At 38.6% G+C, this 21,514-nt stretch overlaps 1 protein-coding gene across 3 annotated transcripts in view; it reads left to right on the top strand.

Annotated features, from left to right (window-relative positions):
- The window catches only part of CACNA2D1 (calcium voltage-gated channel auxiliary subunit alpha2delta 1), a 690,472-nt gene that overhangs the window by 379,385 nt on the left and 289,573 nt on the right, over positions 1–21,514 (top strand). For all 3 annotated transcript variants that reach the window (XM_048836497.2, XM_048836498.2, XM_048836499.2), the window contains exon 6: positions 8,445–8,574. In XM_048836497.2, coding sequence (XP_048692454.1) covers positions 8,445–8,574 — 130 coding nt within the window. The remainder of the gene's footprint in view (positions 1–8,444; positions 8,575–21,514) is intronic.

Below are 21,514 nucleotides of genomic sequence, written 5' to 3'. Positions count from 1 at the left end.
GCTCTTTCAGCCAGCCAGGAACACCATACTTGCTCTTCCAGCTCCAGGCAGTAACTGAACTTCTTTAGCCCTGCAGCCCCTTTTATATGAGTCTGCTGGTCCCTGATTTGCTGCTCCCCTACAGCTCCTCTGTAGGCCACCTGGAGGACTCACCTCAGCATGGTGCCTCTGGGCCTAGTACACCCCATCACACATGGTCAAACCTAAATCTTATTTGAATTTCCATAAATTTTGAAAATGTTTCTCACTCTAAACCCAGCTCATATAATTGGGTGTTAATTGTTTTCAGGGGTGGATTTGAGGGGTAGAGGATTGCATGTAATAATCATAAAACTTGAAGCCCTATCTGAGAATAACATTTGTGTGGCAAATCTACTTTAAAAAGCCAAAACAAACAAACAAACAAAAAACCCAACAACAACAACGAAAAAAAAACAACCCTGCGATTTAACAGCAGGTAACTCTGAAAATTCTGGGCACATAAAATTTGCCTTGATACTTATTTCATTTAAAAGGAGAAGAGACTTTAATGGTGGTGATATTACATAATGGCTTATTCTAATAATATTTTTCGTTAATGCATAAATGTGTCAATTAAAGGATACTGTGAAAATTACCACACATGCCATTCCCAAGCAAAAGATTTGGATATGATCTTATGTTTCTCTTTATTTAATTAATAAAACATATTTGAGATTTAAAAACTAAATAATAGACACATCAATATATTATATGAATAAGTGCATTAGGAATTCTAAAGTAGTGCTATTTATTATCTCCATGTTTGTGGACTTATAATAATGAGGGGTAAGCCATTTTGGCTAAAACGAGAACCACTGAGAATTCTAAACTCTACATTCAATCTGAACTCAAATTGTATTGAAAAAAGTTTATTTGTTTATTCATTTCATAAGCTTTGTATTTCTTGGCTCTAGCAGCGTATGGATATGTGAGGATAAAAACAACTCTTGAGGCATCCAACTGGAGCCAGGGCTCTGGAAATTTCTCAATTCTTTGCTTTCAAAATTTCCAGTTTTTGTCTTGTGACCAAAGAAGTTCAGAAAACTTCTTTTTTGTTCCACACATGATTTGGATTACTCAAACTACCAAACAGTTGGAGGTGTACCTATCAATAGCCTCTGAAAATCATTTTATTTCCAGAACAGACTGTAAATATATATGTTTAAGCTGTATTTTAAACGATTACAAGGTAGCCTTTAGAATTTCCTTTTCTGATGCAGCATGTTGCATGATTTGTAGTAAAAGTATACAGATTCTACCTGTCTCTTGGTGTAAGGTTGCCTGTCTCTGTGGTATGTGAGCACTCAGAATGTATTAAATATATACGTAGCTAGCTTTTGTCAGACTACATAGAAGTCACTGTGGTTTACTCATATGCTTAAAGTCAGGGACATGCTGAAGTGTCTTGCTGAATTAGGGCGTAAGGACTGGATCTTGCAAACTCTTGCTCCTGATATTTATTGTTGTTGTAATATATTATTCATATTGTGACTGTGCCAAGAAAGCCAAGACAGGTTTTGGTCCCACTGTACTAAACTTTGTACTAACACCTATGAAGAAAGGACCTGAAATAATTTCCAGTCATAGGCCTTAATCCTGCAATTGATCGGGACGCAGACATACCTGCACAGGCCCCATTGAAATCAAACAGGGCAAGGTAAATTGCAAGATCAGGGCCTAGGAAGTCAATGGCACATTTCTCCTGAGTAAGCAAAACATGCATGAAAAAGATTTGCAGAACTGGCCCAATTTCAGACAAACCATATAATTCAGGCCATATCTGATGAAGTGAGCTGTAGCTCACGAAAGCTCATGCTCAAATAAATTGGTTAGTCTCTAAGGTGCCACAAGTACTCCTTTCCTTTTTGCAAAGACAGACTGACACGGCTGTTACTCTGACATCTGTATGAGCGTATCTGTATCTACTGGATTATCACTGGAAAAACTTCCTTGAAAACATGGTTATGAATGAATGGCCTGATGAAGAAGGGGAAGCAAGGAATTCCAAGCTGTATCTATTAGCATGGTAGAAGCCATCAAGATGAGTGGATCAGAAATGCAAAATGAGCATATAGGAGGCTGTGGTGGAAGGAGCATAGCAGTGAGATGAGGACAAAATAAAGCAGTGGTTTTCAACCTTTTGTCATTTATGGACCTCTAGACAATTTTGCATGTAGGTGCGGACCCCTTTGGGAATCTTAGGCATAGTCTGCAGATCCCCAGAGGACTACGGCTCACAGGTTGAACGCCACTGTTCTGTGGTAATGACAACCTTTTGTGGACCCCATAGACAGTCTGTGGACCCCTGGGGTGTCCGTAGACCACAGGTTGAAAGCCACTGAAATAAAGAAAGATGTTGGTAAGAATTAAGTGAGGCAGGAGCTTGAAAGTGAAGATGGAAAATTTGTGCAAGGCATGAAGACTTCTATGGGAAGAGACAAAGAAGAGAGTGACACAGAATAGCACCATTTACTCCTCTAAATTCATAACACCATTCTTATGATTGAATTCTTTCTCCTACATCCAGTCTGTGATGTTACTCATAAATAAGGAAGTTTTGCAGCCATACAAAACATATTCTCTAGGCAGCAGAAACATGTGACAGTATTAGGTATGTCAATCCCTGTCCATGCCACACAAGCACAACAGGTTTCTGCAACTATCATTTGTCTTTGTTTTGAATTTGCATCTGTTTAGCAGCTAATAAAGCTAATTCTAGCTTTCATAGCATACATCTACCCTGTGCCATTTGGCACCTGTGTTAAATCTTTTATGATACTTCAAGAGTAACTTTCTGGGTGTGCAGCTCTAAATAATCTGCCAAAAGAAAACAATTCAAGAGTAATTTTTTTGTTTGTTTCAGTTATATGGTATTTTTCAAACTACAGTTCTATTTTTCAGGCCATCTGTTGCTAACAGCTACAAGAAGCAGGAATCAAAAATATTTTAATGTATTTATGGAAGGAATTCTTGGCTTATCACCCTCTTAATGCAGTCTACTGGATTTTTGCTGGAATACAGCATGACCAGAGATCTTAACATTATAAGAAAATTTTATAGCAGAGGGGGGAAAAAATCTACTCGCCTTCCTGTTACTATCATGATGAAAGAGCAAATTATATTTTACTTCTCTATCTAAAACAAATTAAACTTAAAAGTAATCAAAACCTCAACCCGCTCTCCACAGAGGAGTGGGAAAAAGTTTTCTGAAGGTGTTTGTCTATATCTGTAGTCTGTAGGTTTGTTTTCTATATATGTCTCTCAGTGCTACCCATTACCATACTATCTGAGCACCTTTTGTGCCTGAATGAATTTGCATTCACGACAAGCTGGATGAAGTTGGGAAGATAGTATCTCTAGTTTACATATGGGTTACTGAGTCACATAGGCCCAGATCCACACAGGGACTTAGGTGCCTAAACCTCAGATTTAGGTGCCACTGCAATCCACAAAACCCCCATTTGAATGCTGCTTAACCTCACTAAGCCCCTACATTTTCACTGTAAAAGTCTTTATATGCTTACATTTCTGTCTCTGGGCATACATGCAATCTCTCACTCTAGGCATCTGGAAGCCTAAGACCCAGCATAATTTTCAAACCAGAGAAAGGTAGGTGTTCTCCCACCTATCTCACCTGCAGATTGTGGTCCATTCAAAATTCAGCTGGAGGAGTTTGTGGTGTCTTTCTTATAATCTTTAACCACTGGTTAGAGCACTCACTCAGGGTGTGGGAGACCAGGTTCTAGTCCCCGTTGACCTGATAAGGAGAAAAGGATTTCAATACAGTCTCCTGCCTCTCTGGCAAGCACCCTAACCACTGAGCTATGAGAGATTCTGATGAGGGTTCCCACATTCTCTTCTGTTGAAGCTGTTCCACTGTGGAAAAATAATTAAACAGTCATTAGGTTCAAGATGAGTGAGAATGACTCTGTTGCCAGGTGGTCAGGGCATTCACCTGGGTGGTGAGAGACAAGGGGCCAGTCCTCTTACTCCTATGACCATTTAGTTATGTTTCCAAAGTGTAATAGCTTCAACAGGAGAGACTGAGGGAGAGCCATATCAGAATATCCCATAGCCCACTGGTTAGGGCACTTGCCTCAGAGGTGATAGGATTTGAATAGGAATCTTTCTTCTCATCAGGCAGAGGAGGGGAAATGAATCCAGGTCTCCTACCTTCAAAGAGTGTTTTAACCACTGGGCTGAAAGTTATAAGGGAAACACCACTGTTTCTTCCTCCAGCATTTCTTGCAAGAACAGCTGAGACACCCAAGTGTGCCTCATACTGAGAGGGATTCCCAGCTGTGGATCACAAGCAGAGACAGACACCTACCTACAGCACAGTCTTAGACACCTAACTTCTTGGGAAGAGTGGGATTTAGGATACACCATTCTCATTGGTATCTCCCATTGGTTAGCTTAGGCTGCTCCCCTCTCATTGGCATTTCCCATTGCTTAGCTTAGGTATCTCCCTGCCTAACATGCTGTTTTTTGTGGATACCATTCTTAAGCACCTATCTCTCCCCATGCATTGCATGGGGAGGTAGGCACCTAACCCAGGGTTTGTGGATTCCAGTGATTTTTCAAAGTGCCTAAAAGTTAGGTGTTGTAATCAATATATAAGTGTCTTTGTAGTTCCAGGTCATAGAGTTCAAGGGCCTGATTGTTGGGTGGGGGGGAATGGGGAGGTAGGGATGAAGTCCCCAGTTTACTTCAGATCAAGCAGTAAGCAACTTGGCCAAGGTCACAAAGAAGGATTATGGCAGAATCCACATTTCCTGAATCCTAACTAAATGCGTTAGTCACAACGTCCACTGTCCTCTATTCTGCTTCTGAACTGTGCGTGCATGGGGAAAAATATATTTCTTAAAGTTAATGTCCTAAACTGGTACAAATATGAATTGAAAGGAGAAATGGATGGTATCTGCTAAACAGGGCAGGGAGAAATTGGTCTGGAGATTTATTTCTGAGAAATAAGTGAGAGATTTTGCTGAATGTCAGTGGTAGTAAGAATGTAATTCAATAAGTGTAGGCCGAGTTCAAATAGATGGAAAATTAATCTTCAGCTTCTGTCTCCTGTGGGATTTTCCTGTGCCATTATTGATTGCATTTCAAGCTCCTGCCTCAGGAGAGAAATTGGTTGGAGTTAGATTTTAATTGTATTCACAAGCTACATTGGATTACTTTCCTTCACAATATATGTGCTTTGTGGTATGTTTGTGAAAACAAAGTTGGTCTGGATATTAAAAATGTACCCAATACGTTTTAGTCTATTGATATAAACATAATTCTTAGTTTTCTCATTTTTATTGTGTGATTAATATGTTAATGGAAATACACTGGGTTTTTTTCAGTCTTGGACAGTGTTACTCTGAGTCTAGGTTATTCTAATTCAGATATATTTTTCAGGGGGAACTGGTAAATTCCTATTAATTACTGAGAAACCATTATGACAACTGGATTTTGTCAATTAGTGGCTAGGAGTGAAATTCACCCAGTTTGGAAGGACCCAGGCACCATTTAAACCACTTGGTGCCTGTAGACTGTGGAGGGGATATAGGCAAATGTGTTGAGAATGGGGTCTGGGTTGTACCCATTGTCATCACAGTGGCTCTCTATGCCAGCCCAGAAAAGGTCAAAAGTAGGCACTTGAAGGCAGGCTGCTGGTGCATTTTATATGAAACCTTTGGGCCCAGTCCCTTGCATCAGGGGGCCACAGAGACATGATCACAGCCATGCATGTGGGGAGGGAATCTAAGTGAGTGGATGAACTCTCAGATCTACATAGTTCTCCCTTTGGGTCCATGGAGCATAGACAGAAAAAATCAGACACCGTGACTTGATGATCTCTACAGCAAGAATTCTCATCTGGGGGAGGAGTGCTGGGAGAGTTTCAGAGGGTCTTTGGGGCTAGAGTTTGTGTGAAAGCATAAGGCCTCTGTGTGATAGCTCAATGTGGGGATGGACCTGCAACCTCTTCTCCATGCCAGGCGGGTGGGGTGTGGGCAAGCTAACACCCCCTCTTTCCCAAAAGAATAATAGGAGGAACAAAGAGAGATTACCTCACCTAGAGAGCCCTCTGGGAAATGTGCCTTCCCCTTCTTGGCAAGAGGCAATCATCTGAGCCTGTATTTGCAATCAAATATTCTAATATATCTTACCAGAACTGAACTGAATCCTTGCAGAAACTGAATCCTTGCAGAGATTCATGTTCAGACGAATACGGAGTTTTCATAATCCTTCCAGTCAAATATGAAAGCTCGCTCTTGGGAGCACTACTTTTATGGAAAACAGACTATAGTGAAGCTTTGAAATAAATAAACCCCGCAAACTCAAAACAAATAATCTTTGTTGAGAAATAGAGAGGAAACACTACATGGTTCTGGCATTTTGTAGCGGTAATGTGGCTTGACGGCCCCCAGCATTCTTTTCTGAGCATGTCAACATAGAGTTTGAGACTGTTAGTGCTAATCTCCAAAATAAATGACAGTGCTAGGTATTTTTGGTGATTTGTTTAATTGAATGGTTTGCAGGCACGAGAGAAATTTTCTCACATTCACAACCTGTTGTTGGGATCTCATTTACAGCATTAGTCTAGCTCATTAGTTGGACAGCATGAGGCCAGAAAATAACTTATGAGCACCACACCAAAATTTGCTAAATATTAGGTGGCATTTCAGACATGGAAACACTTACACTGCCCTGTAATTGAATTGAAAAGCAAGAATTATGCTAAAACATTAATTGGGCCAAATTACATTGTGTCTAGAGCAATGTTAATGTTCCATCATTTTGAATCATACACAAATACAGACATCTATAAAAAAATCACTGTTTTTTAATCTAGTATGATCATTTAAAATCAAGATATAACACCAAGAACTTCTTACTGAGACTATGGTTGCCTTGATATTTGGTTGAGTATGATTCCACCACCTCCCTAGGTAACGCATTCCAGTGCTTCAACACCCTCCTAGTGAAAAGGTTTTTCCTAATATCCAACCTAAAACCTCCACCACTGCAACTTGAGACCCTTATTCCTTGTTCTGTCATCTGCTACCACTGAGAATAGTCTAGAACCATCCTCTTTGGAACCCCCTTTCAGGTAGCTGAAAGCAGCTATCAAATCTCCCCTCATTCTTCTCTTCTGCAGACTAAACAATCCCAGTTCCCTCAGCCTCTCCTCGTAAGTCATGTGTTCCAGTCCCCTAATCATTTTTGTTGTCCTCCGCTGGATGCTTTCCAATTTTTCCACATCCTTCTTGTAGTGTGGGGCCCCAAACTGGACACAGTACTCCAGATGAGGCCTCACCAATGTCAAATAGAGGGGAACGATCACGTCCCTCGATCTGCTGGCAATGCCCCTACTTATACATCCCAAAATGCCATTAGTCTTCTTGGCAACAAGGGCACACTGTTGACTCATATCCAGCTTCTCGTCCACTTGTAACCCCTAGGTCCTTTTCTACAGAACTACTGCCTAGCCATTCGGTCCCTAGTCTGTAGCGGTGCATGGGATTCTTCTGTCCTAAGTGCAGGACTCTGCACTTGTCCTTGTTGAACCTCATCAGATTTCTTTTGGTCCCATCCTCCAATTTGTCTAGGTCCCTCCGTATCCTATCCCTACCCTTCAGCGTATCTACCTCTCCTCCCAGTTTAGTGATAGAGTGGACAGAAATGCATCACTAATAATCTAGACAGTTATGTTTGACTGGTTAAGATCTTTATTATTCTTAAAGACATTGCAAAATCAGTGTCTTTGTGTATAATACTCAAAATAACAATATAGTGACAGTTTATTTTTATATTTATTATTGCTGTTCCAAGTAGTTAACTGTTATGGTAAGTTAAACAAAAATTCTGTGAATATTTATCTCATTTTCCTTTCCGTTTTGTCTCTTGTTATAGGCCAAACAAGCCATTTATGTAAAGTCTACTTATGAAAGAAACGTACATTGTTGTAGCAATTTAGGATTTGCAATCTGCAAGATAATTTCATGATAGGAATATGGAAATAAATCGTATTTACACTTTTCCACCTACAGCTTTAGAATGAGCTTGTAGCTCTGATTATGAATAAGTGCCATGCAATAAAATTAAATGCTCTTGCGTTGCATTGTTTTTGTGTATGTGTTTTACTTGTATATATTAAATATGCATCTGGGAGTATAGTGCTGGTTTTACCTTTTCCTTATGTCAGTTTTAATTCTACTGAGTTTAATGGGGGATCTCTTGGTTAAAACCAGTGTAAGGGAGGATAATGCGTGTGTGATAATGTGTGTGTGTGTGTGTGAGAGAGAGACATATACACACATCTAGCTATTAGAGAAAGTTTGAGTCTATTCTGTGCCAAGAGGCAAATATGAATAAAATTGTTCTTAACATACATTTTAATATTTTGTCCTTTGAATGTCTTTCCTTTAAAGTCTGAAAAGAATGAGACTGAAACTGGAAGCCAGAGAATCAGACCAGTGTTTGAAGAAGATGCTGTTTTTGGGCGACAAATATCTTACCAGCATGCAGCAGTCCACATACCAACAGATATTTATGAAGGCTGTAAGTAGCATGTGAACACATGGTTTTAAAATTATAATAAGTGTATTATGTGCACCCCATTCATAAAAGCAAATAGATAAGTGTGCCTATTTTTCATTTGTGTTTATATCTCTCTGAATGCTTTTCTTTTAAAGAGCTTCATATATGGTACATTAGGCATGATATTCATATTACAAGCTAGAAAAAGCCTTATTTAGTTAGACTATCAACTATCAGCGAGAGGTAAAGATCTGCTGAGAGAAGATCTGAATTTGGGAAACAGATCAGGGAGCAGGAACTGTGAAAGTAAATTCTTGTAAAAAGAAAAGGAGACTAACAAATTTATTTGCGCATAAGCTGTAGCTCACGAAACTTATGCTCAAATAATTAGTTAGTCTCTAAGGTGCCACAAGTCCTCCTTTTCTTTTTGCGGATACAGACTAAAATGGCTGCTACTCTGAAACCTGTAAATTCTTGTGAATGTCCTAATTTTCTCATCCATTCAGTCTTTGTGCTGTTTTCTCATTTAATCCAAACTATTCTCGACAGCTCTTCCTTAGATGGTTTCAGCCTCAGGCAGAGATGAGCACTGAAAACATCTGAAGTATTCCAAAAGCATATACAGTTCACTGAAATTGCATGCTGTTCAAGATGGTAGTACTTACACTGCGTGTAGCTTATATGAAGCACTTTTTGGTGGACCAGACCTTTAGCAGAGAGCATTGAATGAGTTCTCTTCAAACTGAGTCAGTACAGGAAACAATAGCGCTCAAGTTTCCAAGTAAGTAATCACAGCAACCCAATATTCAGTATTAAATTGTCTCTCAAAATAGAAATATTTTCTTGTCTGAAACTTCATAAAAAGGTACAATATGAAGTAGGAAGACAGACAAGAGATGCTACACGCACATAGAAATGCCTGAAAAATTATGAGAGGAGGGATGTCTCTTTTAGTTCTGTAGTTAGCACTACTCATTTTTATTCTGCAGACTTTTCTAGTCTGCCAAAATCTCATCAACAGGGATGAGACTCTAATCTGACCTGTATTTCTTTAAAATTCAAAGACATCATTGTGTGTCTGCATCTCTAAATGACAAAGGAGTGAAAATGACAATGTCAACAGGATTGGGGAGGGGGGAATCATAGTGACTGGTATTCCTCATATGGTTGTCGGAACGACACAGATTTAGAGGATTATTCTGGGATTCTGACTTTAATAAAGGCTGATGTTCATTTTAATTGAAGGATTAAAGTGAAAACAACAGCCATTTCCTTTCCTTATTTTTAGAGCTTCTTACATTTAGCTGCTAAAATCTTATGAGAAATCATATGGTTCCCATAACTGGGAGGCTAATTTTTTTAATGCTCTATGAATTGAGATGTGATTCAAGGCCATAGGAATATTTAAAGGGTCTGGATTTGTGTTAAGGTTCTAGGCAGGATTTGTAAAAGGCAAGTATATCCCATAGAAATATTTCTAAAGTAATTTTACTAGCAAATTGTCTGTTTAATCTAAAGTGAAAAACTTGTCACTTCCATAGCACAGGTACAACTTTCGTACTTAATTAAATGGATCTAAAAGATTAAAATGTAAACACTTTATAAGAGAGGACTGTTTCATAACTTGTGGTAGATGTGGTTCATAAGAAATTCATTATTTTTTGACGTTGACCATCACATTAAGTGCCAGAATAAACTGCCTGGTGATATGACTTTTGATTTAGATTCAGAGAAGAGAAAGTCTTCAAATCTGTTAGATTTCTCTGTCGTCTCCCCCCCCCCCTCCCCCCGCCCACACACACACTCGCTACAGGGTAATAACTTGCTACAGGGTAATAACTTTTAACTTTATAAGTCAAAGTTACAAATTATCTTTGGGCCCCAACTTGTAAAAAAATTATAACTCTTGCAAGTTACAGATTACATATTAATGAGCACGGAAAACAGCACCAGATTTATTTTTTTGTGGCAAAAGACTGTAACATCTGGAATCTAGCAAACAAGTTTGGATAGTCATGTATCAACAAATACTGTTTTTACACTAGGATGTAATTCTTTATCAAAAGCAAATTTCTTCAACAACAAGAACATTTTCTTTTTTGTCCATAACCCAACGGAGAGTGATAACGTATTTTCAAACTGATGTTAATTCATCATCTTGCTGAACAGTGCTTTTCAACATACTGACTCAGCTTTTGGTCCCCAGTACATAACGAATAGTCGTACAGTTTGAGAACAGGTTGATTGGCAGCTCCTTGACCACACTAGACTGCTGTGGGCTGTTTAAAGGCGCTATTTCAGTGAATACCTCTAAAAACAGTTGGTGAGACATAATTTACAAGCTTTAGAGTCTGAGATCAAATATTTTTTGTAAATGAATTATAGCTTGGAAAACAGGGTTATGTTTTTTTAATGTTCTATTTTTTCTTATATATCTGGGGGGTTTGGGGGTGGGAGATATAGAATTGGAATTTTAGATCTCACAGAACAATCTTGAGGATAACTCCCTTGAATGCTCTACTCTCAATTGAGATTTGCCTGTGCAGATCTCGTCTCTTGACATACCCTGCACTTGGCATCACAAGCTAGAAACAATGGTATTGAGGGCCAGGTACATTTCTCCTTATGGGACTGAATATTCACTGACGTCTTTTGACCACAGCTTCACCTATCTTCAGTTCCTTTCTTGATGCCTAAAGTATGGGCTTTAAAATCACAGATTCCTCACCACTGATATTATATTGGCTTCCTCGTTTTACAATCAGCCCTGCATCGGGGTGGTACATAACTGCATCTCCCCAGGAGCAGACTGGAGAACAAATTTGTGACTGCCAAGAATTACAATTCACTCCTGTTGGTGTGGAGAGGGAGTAAGTTTTATGCCATCTCTTTTTGTGGAAAAGCTTACTCCTTGCTATGTGATGTGGGGCACATCCAGGTCTCCTGGTCACTGCTTGCCATTCTACATCCCTTCCCTGCACACATGCTTGTAGAAGGGAATAAAAGGCAAGTGGTCTGTGCTCTTGTACCTGTACCGGGAATCACAGTCTGAATGGGGTCAAGCAGGAACATAAGGGGAGCCTTAATCTCCATTTCTTGCCTGCATGGCAGAGTATGGACTGGCAGTCTTGCCAAAAGGGAGGTCTTGGGTCAGCCTGGCTAAAACTGACACAAGCCAGGCCTATAATCTTAGGTCTCAAGATAAAATCAAAATTCTGTTCAAAACGAAAAGGGCCCTGGAATCAATTTTCTGTTACAGGGTTTGGGAAATTGACATGCGTCTCCTGTTAACAATTACATACTTTTCATGTCTAATTCCTTATACAAGGCACTGGAACTTTACTCTTCTCCTCTCTAAGCAACTGCAAGCCAAAACAGAGACAAACTTCAGCATAAGGCAAGTAAGGTCAGTTGCTCTCACAGTTTGCAGCAAATGGCAAATTGTGTGAGTCAATGGTAGCTCCAGTTAAACATCTGTACTGGTGTCACTACAGACTTTGGAAAAGGTGCTCGATGAGGTACCAATGCAGATACTTTTTATAGGGTTCAGAGTAGCAGCCGTGTTAGTCTGTATTCGCAAAAAGAAAAGGAGGACTTGTGGCACCTTAGAGACTAACCAATTTATCTGAGCATAAGCTTTCGTGAGCTACAGCTCACTTCATCGGACGCACTCAGTGGAAAATACTATTTCCCCATGTTTATTTCACCCCCAACTCCCACTGTTCTTCAGACGTTCTTGTCAACTGTTGGAAATGGCCCACCTTGATTATCACTACAAAAGGTTCCCCTTCCATCCCCCCCGCCCCCGCTCTCCTGCTGGTGATCACTCTCCTTACAGTGTGTATGGTAAAACCCATTGTTTCATGTTCTCTATGTATATAAGTTTCCCCACTGTATTTTCCACTGAATGCATCCGATGAAGTGAGCTGTAGCTCACGAAAGCTTATGCTCAAATAAATTTGTTAGTCTCTAAGGTGCCACAAGTCCTCCTTTTCTTTTTGCAATACTTTTTGTAGTCTTTCCTGCTTCAGTTGTTATAAATGACAGGTTTCAGAGTAACAGCCGTGTTAGTCTGTATTCACAAAAAGAAAAAGAGTACTTGTGGCACCTTGGAGACTAACCAATTTATTTGAGCATGAGCTTTCATGAGCTACAGCTCACTTCATCGGATGCAGTGATCTGTAGCTCACGAAAGCTTATGCTCAAATAAATTGGTTAGTGTCTAAGGTGCCACAAGTACTCCTTTTCTTGTTTTTATAAATGTTCACTCTAAGTTAAAGATTTACAAATTTTCAGCAATCAGGACTGCCATCACTTCATTATCTAATTAGTTCCAAAGAGTTGATGAAAGTTACAAATCAACACTGCTTACATACAAAAGCAACAAAGTGCTTTTCAAGATACTGACATCACTTTAAATAAGTCTAGGCAGCTTCTGATAACCTAGTAGAGAATCTCCTCCGAAATGTTTGAGAGCAATGATAAATAGTTATGCGTTTTCAGATGATTGAATTCGTTCAGTGAAATATTTTCTGTGTATTTTTTTTATCCTGAATGAATTTGGTATTTTAAGGTGTACTCTTTTTATTGGTATGGCAATCTAAATTCTCCTGTCTCTTTTAAAGAGTGAAGGTGAAGACCTGGCCCCATTGAAGTTATTGGAAAAACTCCCATTAACTTTACCCACAGATTTCCCCCGCAGAATGAAAATATATATAACTGGGCTTGTTGGGTTTTTTACATTTCAATTCTTACCTATAATGGAATATGCCAATGAGCTGAAGCATGTTGTTATAATAATAATTAATAAATAATAAATATTTATTATTTTCTGATGGAGATCTTCTGATAGTAATTCCAGTGGTATTTGTTGCTGTCATGAAACGTCAACTACTGATGTGACTTTATAAAGTAATATATTGGTAAGATTTATTGCATTTTTGGCCTTGAAAAGAGTAAGTGTTTAAGAACAATCTGAAAACTATCATTTTGAGGCCTAAGCAATTATGATATCCATATCCTTAAAAAAATAGAATTTGTACATGCTCCTTACGTGGTTAGATGCCTGGAATATTCCAAGTTACAAGTTTGTTAGAAAAATTATTCCTTAGAAAGAAACTTTAAGGCCATTAGGGAAGGTCCTAAATGTATATGTAACATAGTCCATATGTAGGATAGATTCCCCTGTCAACAAGAATACCAAAAGACTGGAAAAACTACTTTGGTTTTTATTCTCATAATATCCATATATGGGTAGTAAGAAAGATTTATTTCACAAAGGGTCTGTTAAGGAAGGGTTTTATAAATAGGTTGGAATGCTACATCTTAAGGATTTTAGAGAAGATCAAGTGAGTATTAAAATTTTCCTGTGCCTCATTGTAAATATTTTAAAGAGGTAATAAATGCATACAATATAAGGTGTTTTTTCTTCGAGGCAAGACAATTTTCTTTCTAGAATTATTTTGTTGTGTCTATGAAAGTGATACAGATTTGTGCTATCAAACTCAAATTCTGGTGATAACTTAATAGGGACATTAGTATTCCAGTGTTCACCTTTTGTGGGGTAGAAAAGGGTAATTTAAAATTGTTGGACACCAAGTAATTTTATTTTAAAAATTACTGTCCATAGAAACAAGAAATGGTAGGCCAGCTCTTACTACTTGTTTCTTTTACTGCCAAATCAGGGAAAGCCAAAATCAAAATATGCACCATTGTTGTAGCCATGTGGGTCCCAGGATATTCGAGATACAAGGTGTCTGAGGTAATATCTTTTATTGGATCAACTTATGTTGGTAAGAGAGTTAAGTTGGTATCTCTCTAAGCTCATCCTCAGATGCAAGCTCCCCCCCCAGACCAGGAAACACCAACTCAAAGCAGCACCAGACGCTGCCAGAACAAGAGATGCAAAACCTGCAGCCTTATCTCCACTGCTACAATAATCAATGCCCCCTACAACACGCCTTTCAAGATCCGTGGGTCCTGCACATGCCCATCACATTATGTGGTATACATCATCCAGTGCACTAAATGCCCCAATAACAACTATGTGGGTGAAACCAGATAATCACTATGCTCTTGAATGAACTCACACAGAAAAATGATAAAAACCCCATATCATTTGTGGGTGAACATTTTTTCACAAAATGATCACTCTATATTTGACCTCTCAGTTCTCATCCTCAAAGAAAACACTTTCAAAAGATGAGCCTGGGAGCTTTAATTCATAAGTTAGCTAGACAATAAAAATCATGGTCTTTAATAAAGGCACTGGATTCATGGCTTATTGCAACAATCTGTAACCCACTAACCCCCTTTTTGTCCTATGACTCCAGGGGTGTTAATTGGCCACTTCACCTTGAATGGTCCCTTAAAATATGCTCTAACTACTTGTGCTAAACTACCTGTTGGATATGCTATTTAGCTTTGACACTGTGAGTACCTTTCCAGATCTGAAGGATTCTGTAGCTTGACAGTTTGTGTCTCTCACCAGTATCCCAATAAAAGCCTTGCAAGAGTTTTAAATCTAATCCCTTTGTTGTGTCTTGTTAACTTTCTCTTACTAATCCATGTTGAAGTCTTCAGGAACTTTTCCTTGAGTTGGTTTTCTTGAGTCTTCTCTGTTCATCTTAACTGTCTGTACTAGCTTTACTGTAGAGATGGGCACGATGAGTTGTGGAGTGCTTGGTGTTTATGCAGAGGAGCAAAGGGTGTGAGAGTATGGTCTGCCCAGTTCAGAGTTTTATAGCATTCTGCTTCCCATTTGCATGAAACTGTAGGGAAACGCCTATTTCAGGCTTGTTTAGAGCAAAATTGGTTGCTATTTTTTCATTGGCTCAGCACCTTCCTGGGTTTTCCATACATGCCTTTTCATCTTATGAATGTGTAGTTTCTTAATGCATATATGCATTAGGGTTGTAATTCTTTACAAATTATATTTTCTTCTTCCTTTATTGCAAGAGATTATCAGAACATCTTTAGGTTTAGGGTTTTAACTCTTTCTTTTCTATTCAGTCCATTTTTTGAGATATTCCTTCAATTTTATTGGAGTTCAACAGGGAATGAAATTCTGCCTTCAAAAGTCCAAACACTTTAGTTCTCTATATAAATTCTCAGTTCTCAAAACAGTCTTTTAAAATTAAATAATTCTTAAATAGAGATTTTAGCATTAATTGTTATTAAAGAAGTTATTTCTTCATGATAATTTTTTGGAAAGAGGATATTGTTGTCTTCCTGAGATGAGTGAGGGATTTGCTCGAGCGCAGTCAGTAGCTAATTAATTCACCATTAATTATTCTATACTCAAATGGCTTCTTGCATTAGTAATCAGTTTAGCAAGGTCATTACATTTGAGTTTGGTGAATAAAGCATTTTTACCATTTACATAGCGGTGATATTAGGGAATTATATTAAATGCTCATTTTGTTAAAATACTTATAAATAAGCCATCCAAAACAATTTTCCATTTCAACATGTAAGAAACAATCAAAGGTTTAAAACATTTCTTACTATACATGTTTTTCCTAAAGGCTTTCTCAATAAAGTTTTTAGAGTATTTATAAAAGTTACTTTAACAAGAATATTGTTAAAGTATAATTCTTTGTGTGTGTTTACTTAGACGTTTTCCTTGGAAGGGTAAAAAAACCCACATTACACCTTGATGAATTGCTCTGATAACACAACCCTACATTCATTTTCATAGGTCTTTTCCTAAAACATGAATGTTTTACATGCCTTGTTTTCTTAGGATAAGTTTTATATTTGAACCAAACTGGTATTTTATACAAGAGGGGGAGGGCAGGGTTCATTTACCCCTATGTTTTATGATTTGATAAGAATCTTCAGTGTTACTTCTCTTTGAAATCCTTTTCACCAAATTGTGTTTGCCAGTGCAGTCTTTACAATTAAAACTCCTATCAAACGTTCTATCCAAAGCACCAATCTCAATCACCAAGTTTACATCCAATTTTCAAAACATAATATAAAAGAAATTGGCATAGAGAGTAAAGCAAGATAAATGTCACAACGTAGCTTTTCTGAATTGGCATAAACACTCTTAGAGGGGATAACCCCTCCTTAGCCGTAAAACCATGTTTGTCTTCCTGACATTTGCCTGTTTCCAGGGTGACTAAGAGCAGAAGCCTCCTGTTATTAAATAAACAAAAATATATGCAAATGAGGTACTCTTTCCCCCCAAGAAGCTTGCATATGTAACAAAAAATAAATATCCCCTAAGCTTCTGTAAAAGATAAGTTTAATGACCTAAAAATTACAATAATTTATTAATAGTGAGGTGTCGTCCTATATTCTGAAAAGTAAACACAGGGGCTACTTGTTCTACTGCAGCTGAAATTGACAAACAAGAAAATTTTAAACCTCTGAATATTTCTTCATGTCCAAGTCTTTGAAATTGAGAATTGACTCATTGCCTTAGCTGTAAAAGCAGTGTATCATTATTTAGTTCCATGTAGCATATTACACTGTTCTAATTTTTCTGCATGTTTACTATGATTTAATTACCAAGCAATTTGGGAAAAAAATATAATCAGTGAAGTGGATCTTTAAATGAATTCACTATGTCAGCATATTCCAAATACCAAACCCTATGGCTTGAGGTCAGATTAAAGCAAATGTTAGTTTCACCAAGCCTTCATGCACTCCCAGCCTGCCTGGCAGGAACCAATATTAAACCTAGAAGGAAGTTATTGAAGCATGAACCCCGGCACAGAAGTTCAGGGTCATGATTGCTTTTAATGTTCTGAAAATCTTGATTTATTATTATGTTTGTGTGGGTAGCTTACTAAAATTCTCAGAGTGAGAGTCAGGTGACTTTTAAGTGTCATAAAAAGCAGGAGAAATAACTCAAGTGAGTGAGCTGCCGCCATGCTTATTACTATTTTAAAGCTACTATTTTAGGAACTAAATGTTCTTTTCTGAAAAAATATTATTGCTGTCAGAATTCAGAAAGCAAAACAATTTTGTTTCCTCCATAGGTCACATTAATTTTATTGGTTAGTGTAGCATATTTGCCTTATGTCACTTCTGCTTCGCCTTCTGCCTAAGTAATCATGGTTTAAGAAAACATGAAGGATGAGATACTGTGAAGAAAGACCTGGTAACCAAGCTTTATTTATCTGTATGTATTATACTGTTTTGAGGAACAGTGGATAAGTCTGACATAGGACTATTAAACAGCAAAGTAATGAATAAAATATATGACTATAACAGAGTTAAAAAATTAATGGAGGATAGGTCCCTCAATGACTAGTAGCCAGGATGGGCAGGGCTGGTGTCTCTAGCCTCTGTTTGCCAGAAGCTGGGAATGGGCTACAGAGCATGGATCACTTGATGATTACCTGTTCTGTTCCTTCCCTCTGGGGCACCTGGCATTGGCCACTGTCAGAAGGCAGGATACTGGGCTAGATGGGCTATGACCTTTGGCTGACCCAGTATGGCTGTTCTTATATTGTAATTCCAGTACTCTGTCATTCTTATTATTTATTATATTACTTTAATTGTTGAAGATTATTTGCCCATCATGTTCTAGATAGATTCATCATTGCATAGGATAGCAAAGACTTTATACCACCACTTTCATTCTTGTCTATAATCAAAGTTCAATGTTATGGATTATTTTAAAGTAAAACACACATATGCATACCTCCAACATGATAAGACAACTTTGTGATATTGCCATGGCAATATCAAACAGGTTTCCCTGAATCTTTCTTCCTACCCAATGTTTCTTTTTATCATGAAACATGAATGCCATTAAAGGAGATCACTGAAAGTTGAAAGTTATCTCTGCTTAGCCGTTCTGATGTAGATTTTCTCTGAGTCTGTTAGTAGTATAATTCTGATTTTTGTAAGTTTTCCAGTATTTTCTGGCACTTCTGCAAAGCTTCCTATTACCAGCACCAAATACAGACTATCTCTATCTGTAGAAATATTAAAATACAGACAATGCAAGCTTCCCCATGTGTGCGCATAAAAATGTGTGTTGACTCTTACCTGGAGAGAACAAAAGCCTGTACGGATTGATTCACTGTTCCTACTTGATCCTGGCCTATCAAGGCCTGTGGGGTGTGTGTGTGTGGGGGGGTATGTGTAAGTGTAACCTTCTGGTACACATGTCCCCCTTGTTGCCAATCCTCAGAGAATTTAAATTTGTTACAGTACCAGCTAGAAAGCGTTGGCTGCTCAGCTCAAGCTGTAGCATCTCATGCTTTAAACTGTGGAGATCCCTCCTATGTTGGCCAAGACAGTGTCTATCATATGTGTGTTTTTTTCTTTTTTTTTGGGTGTGATGTGGACACTTCTCAGTGCAATATTGGACTGACACTGTCAAATTTTTGTTGTATAAATACCAAAAACCCATCAAATGCTAACAGCTTGTGATCACTATTAACCTGTGCTAACCTGTGCTGGATCCAAAGATTTGGATTGGATATGCTTTCCCTTCCATTGGCTGTCCATACAATACCGGTTGCATGTTGAAAAATGGAATTGAAGTTTCTTTTGAAAAAAAAAATGCTGGAAATCTTACAAGGAGACTTACTTTTGCGTTACTCCCATCCATGTTTTCCAGGTTTGGAGAAGTATCCTACATGACTTAAGAGCCCAAATCCCATTTTAGTATGATTTAGGTGCTTAGGAGTTTATGTCCCATAGACTTTATGTGAGATTGAGGCTTCTATTTTTTTTCTAAGACTGCGGAGGTGGGAACTGTTGAATCTCTGCTCTTGTTTAGAGTGTGTAACCATAAAGGAGGGTATGACACTACACCCCATATCATCCTATCATATCATAGTAATATTATTATGATATGATTATGGCATAATTATGATGCATTTTATACAAGATGGGTCATGTAAGGTGTCATTAGAAAAGCATGATTTGCTGAATATGATTATTCTATTTGTATGTATGTATTATTGTTGTATCTAAAGTTATGAATATGTATCTGTATTTCAAATGTAGTTACACCTGGGCGACACCCACTAGGCAAGATGCTTCCAGTCTAAATATAGATTGGGAAGGGCCGATTCAGGGTAATGAGCCATTAGGAAAAACATCAGGCCTTAGGAGAAGTTTATCCCCCAGTGGATGAGCCTTTTTGAGAACACCCCTGATGGCCTGTAAGTAATGGCTGCTATGACGCATAACAGGGCATGTGACCAGACCACATGACACTGATCTCCATTTTGGGTACCTGTAGTTTTCCACAAACTGGGCTCGGAACTGGTTTTGGAACAAAGGGTTCCCACCATATGTTAAAGCTATATAAGGATGGGTGTGACATCATCAAGGGGCCTCACTCCCCACACAAGAGAACTCCTGGAAACACCTGAGGAACAAAGACTGGACTGGGGGAAGTGTTGGTCCCAGGCTAAAAGGATTTCTAACCTGTGTATGGAAACCTGGGAACTGCTTGTATCATCAGCTAGGGTGAGAGAGAGGCTGGATATGAATTAGCAATCTGGTAGTTTAGGCTTCGTTTACACTTTTGTTTATTTGCTGGGTAATCTGCTTTGATCTGTTTGCTGTCACTTATAATCACTTAAAATCTAGCTTTTTGTAGTTAATGAACTTGTTTTATGTTTTAATCTAAACCAGTGTGCCTTTAAGTGAAGTGTCTTGGAAAAAATCTCAGCTTGGTTAACACAAGCAAATTGTGCATATCCCTCTCCACATTGAGGGAGGAGCAAACCGGGTAGTAAATTAATACTGGTTGGATTTCAACCAGGACAGGATGATACAGCTCTGGGGTCCTAGGTTGAAAGCTGGGAGTTATTCTGATTGTAGCCTCTCTATTGATTCATGCAGTGGCTGGCCAGCCTGCATATAACTGCAGCGGGGTGTGTTCTAGCCTGTATAAATGCTGGTGGGAGTGTAGGATTGGGAGCAGTCCAGAGTTTGTCACAGCAGCACAGTATGAGAGGGAGCCCAGGCTGGTGATTCAGAGGGCTCAGTGGTAACTCATTCCAAGTGGCACCCTGGGGGGAACCCATCACAGAGGGTACTAAGTATACAAGCCTGAGAGACGGACACTTTGTTCTGTTCCCGGTTAGCAACTTGTTGTTCCAAGTACGTGATGTAAGTTTGCCAAAAGCGACAGAAGCTTTGCCAATTCTATCATCAAGCTCCCTGTCAAGGTTAAGTGAGCTGCTAAGAATTGAACTGATAGCAGAAGTGATCTACATTATCCAGAGCTTCATTACTGACATAGATTTTAGGTGGAATGTAGTACCTTGTGACATGACAACTGTTTTCTTGATACTGATTACCATGATAAACTTGGTACATGTACCAGATAACTTGTTCATGATGACCTGAAATGAATCAGATGAATTAGAGATGAATGCAGTGTTCTCTGTGAAAAGCAGATACCGAATAGTAAGCTGGGTGGCATGCATTCTGCTCTGGAATCGTCTGATGTTAAACAAGCTGCCATCCATCCTTGGTTCAGTTAGTATACCAGACTGATCGTTTCCAGAAAGAAGAATCGAGAAGAAGAAGCCAAAGCTGGTGGGTTCTTCATACCAGTTTCCATACTAAACTTGAATGATGATTAATTTTCATAGTGGATGGTTGCCATAATTCCCTCATGGAACTCCTTGAATAGGGAGAACACCTTTTCTGGACAGCCAATTTTCAACAGGATCTTATAGATGCCATTCCTGCTTACCATGTCAAAGGCCTTTTGTAGGTCAATGAATGCTCCACAGAGAGGTTCTTGTTGTTCATGGCTTTTTTCTTGCAAGCGCAATGTGAAGGACCTGTCAGTCATGACGCATATAGATTTGAACCCACACTGGCTCTTAGGGTAGATTCTCTCAGCAAGCACTTGGACGACTTTGAGTCTTTTCAGTAGGACCCTTGCAAGTACCATGCTGACCACGCTGAGCAAAGATATCCCTCAGTAGTTGTTGCAGTCTGCGGCGTAATTAAACCATATCCAGTG

The sequence above is a fragment of the Caretta caretta genome, chromosome 1, assembly GCF_965140235.1.
Source record: "Caretta caretta isolate rCarCar2 chromosome 1, rCarCar1.hap1, whole genome shotgun sequence".
Lineage (NCBI taxonomy): Eukaryota > Metazoa > Chordata > Testudines > Cheloniidae > Caretta > Caretta caretta.
Note: the sequence above shows the minus strand (reverse complement) of the source record. Positions and strands in the feature narration are given on the sequence as shown.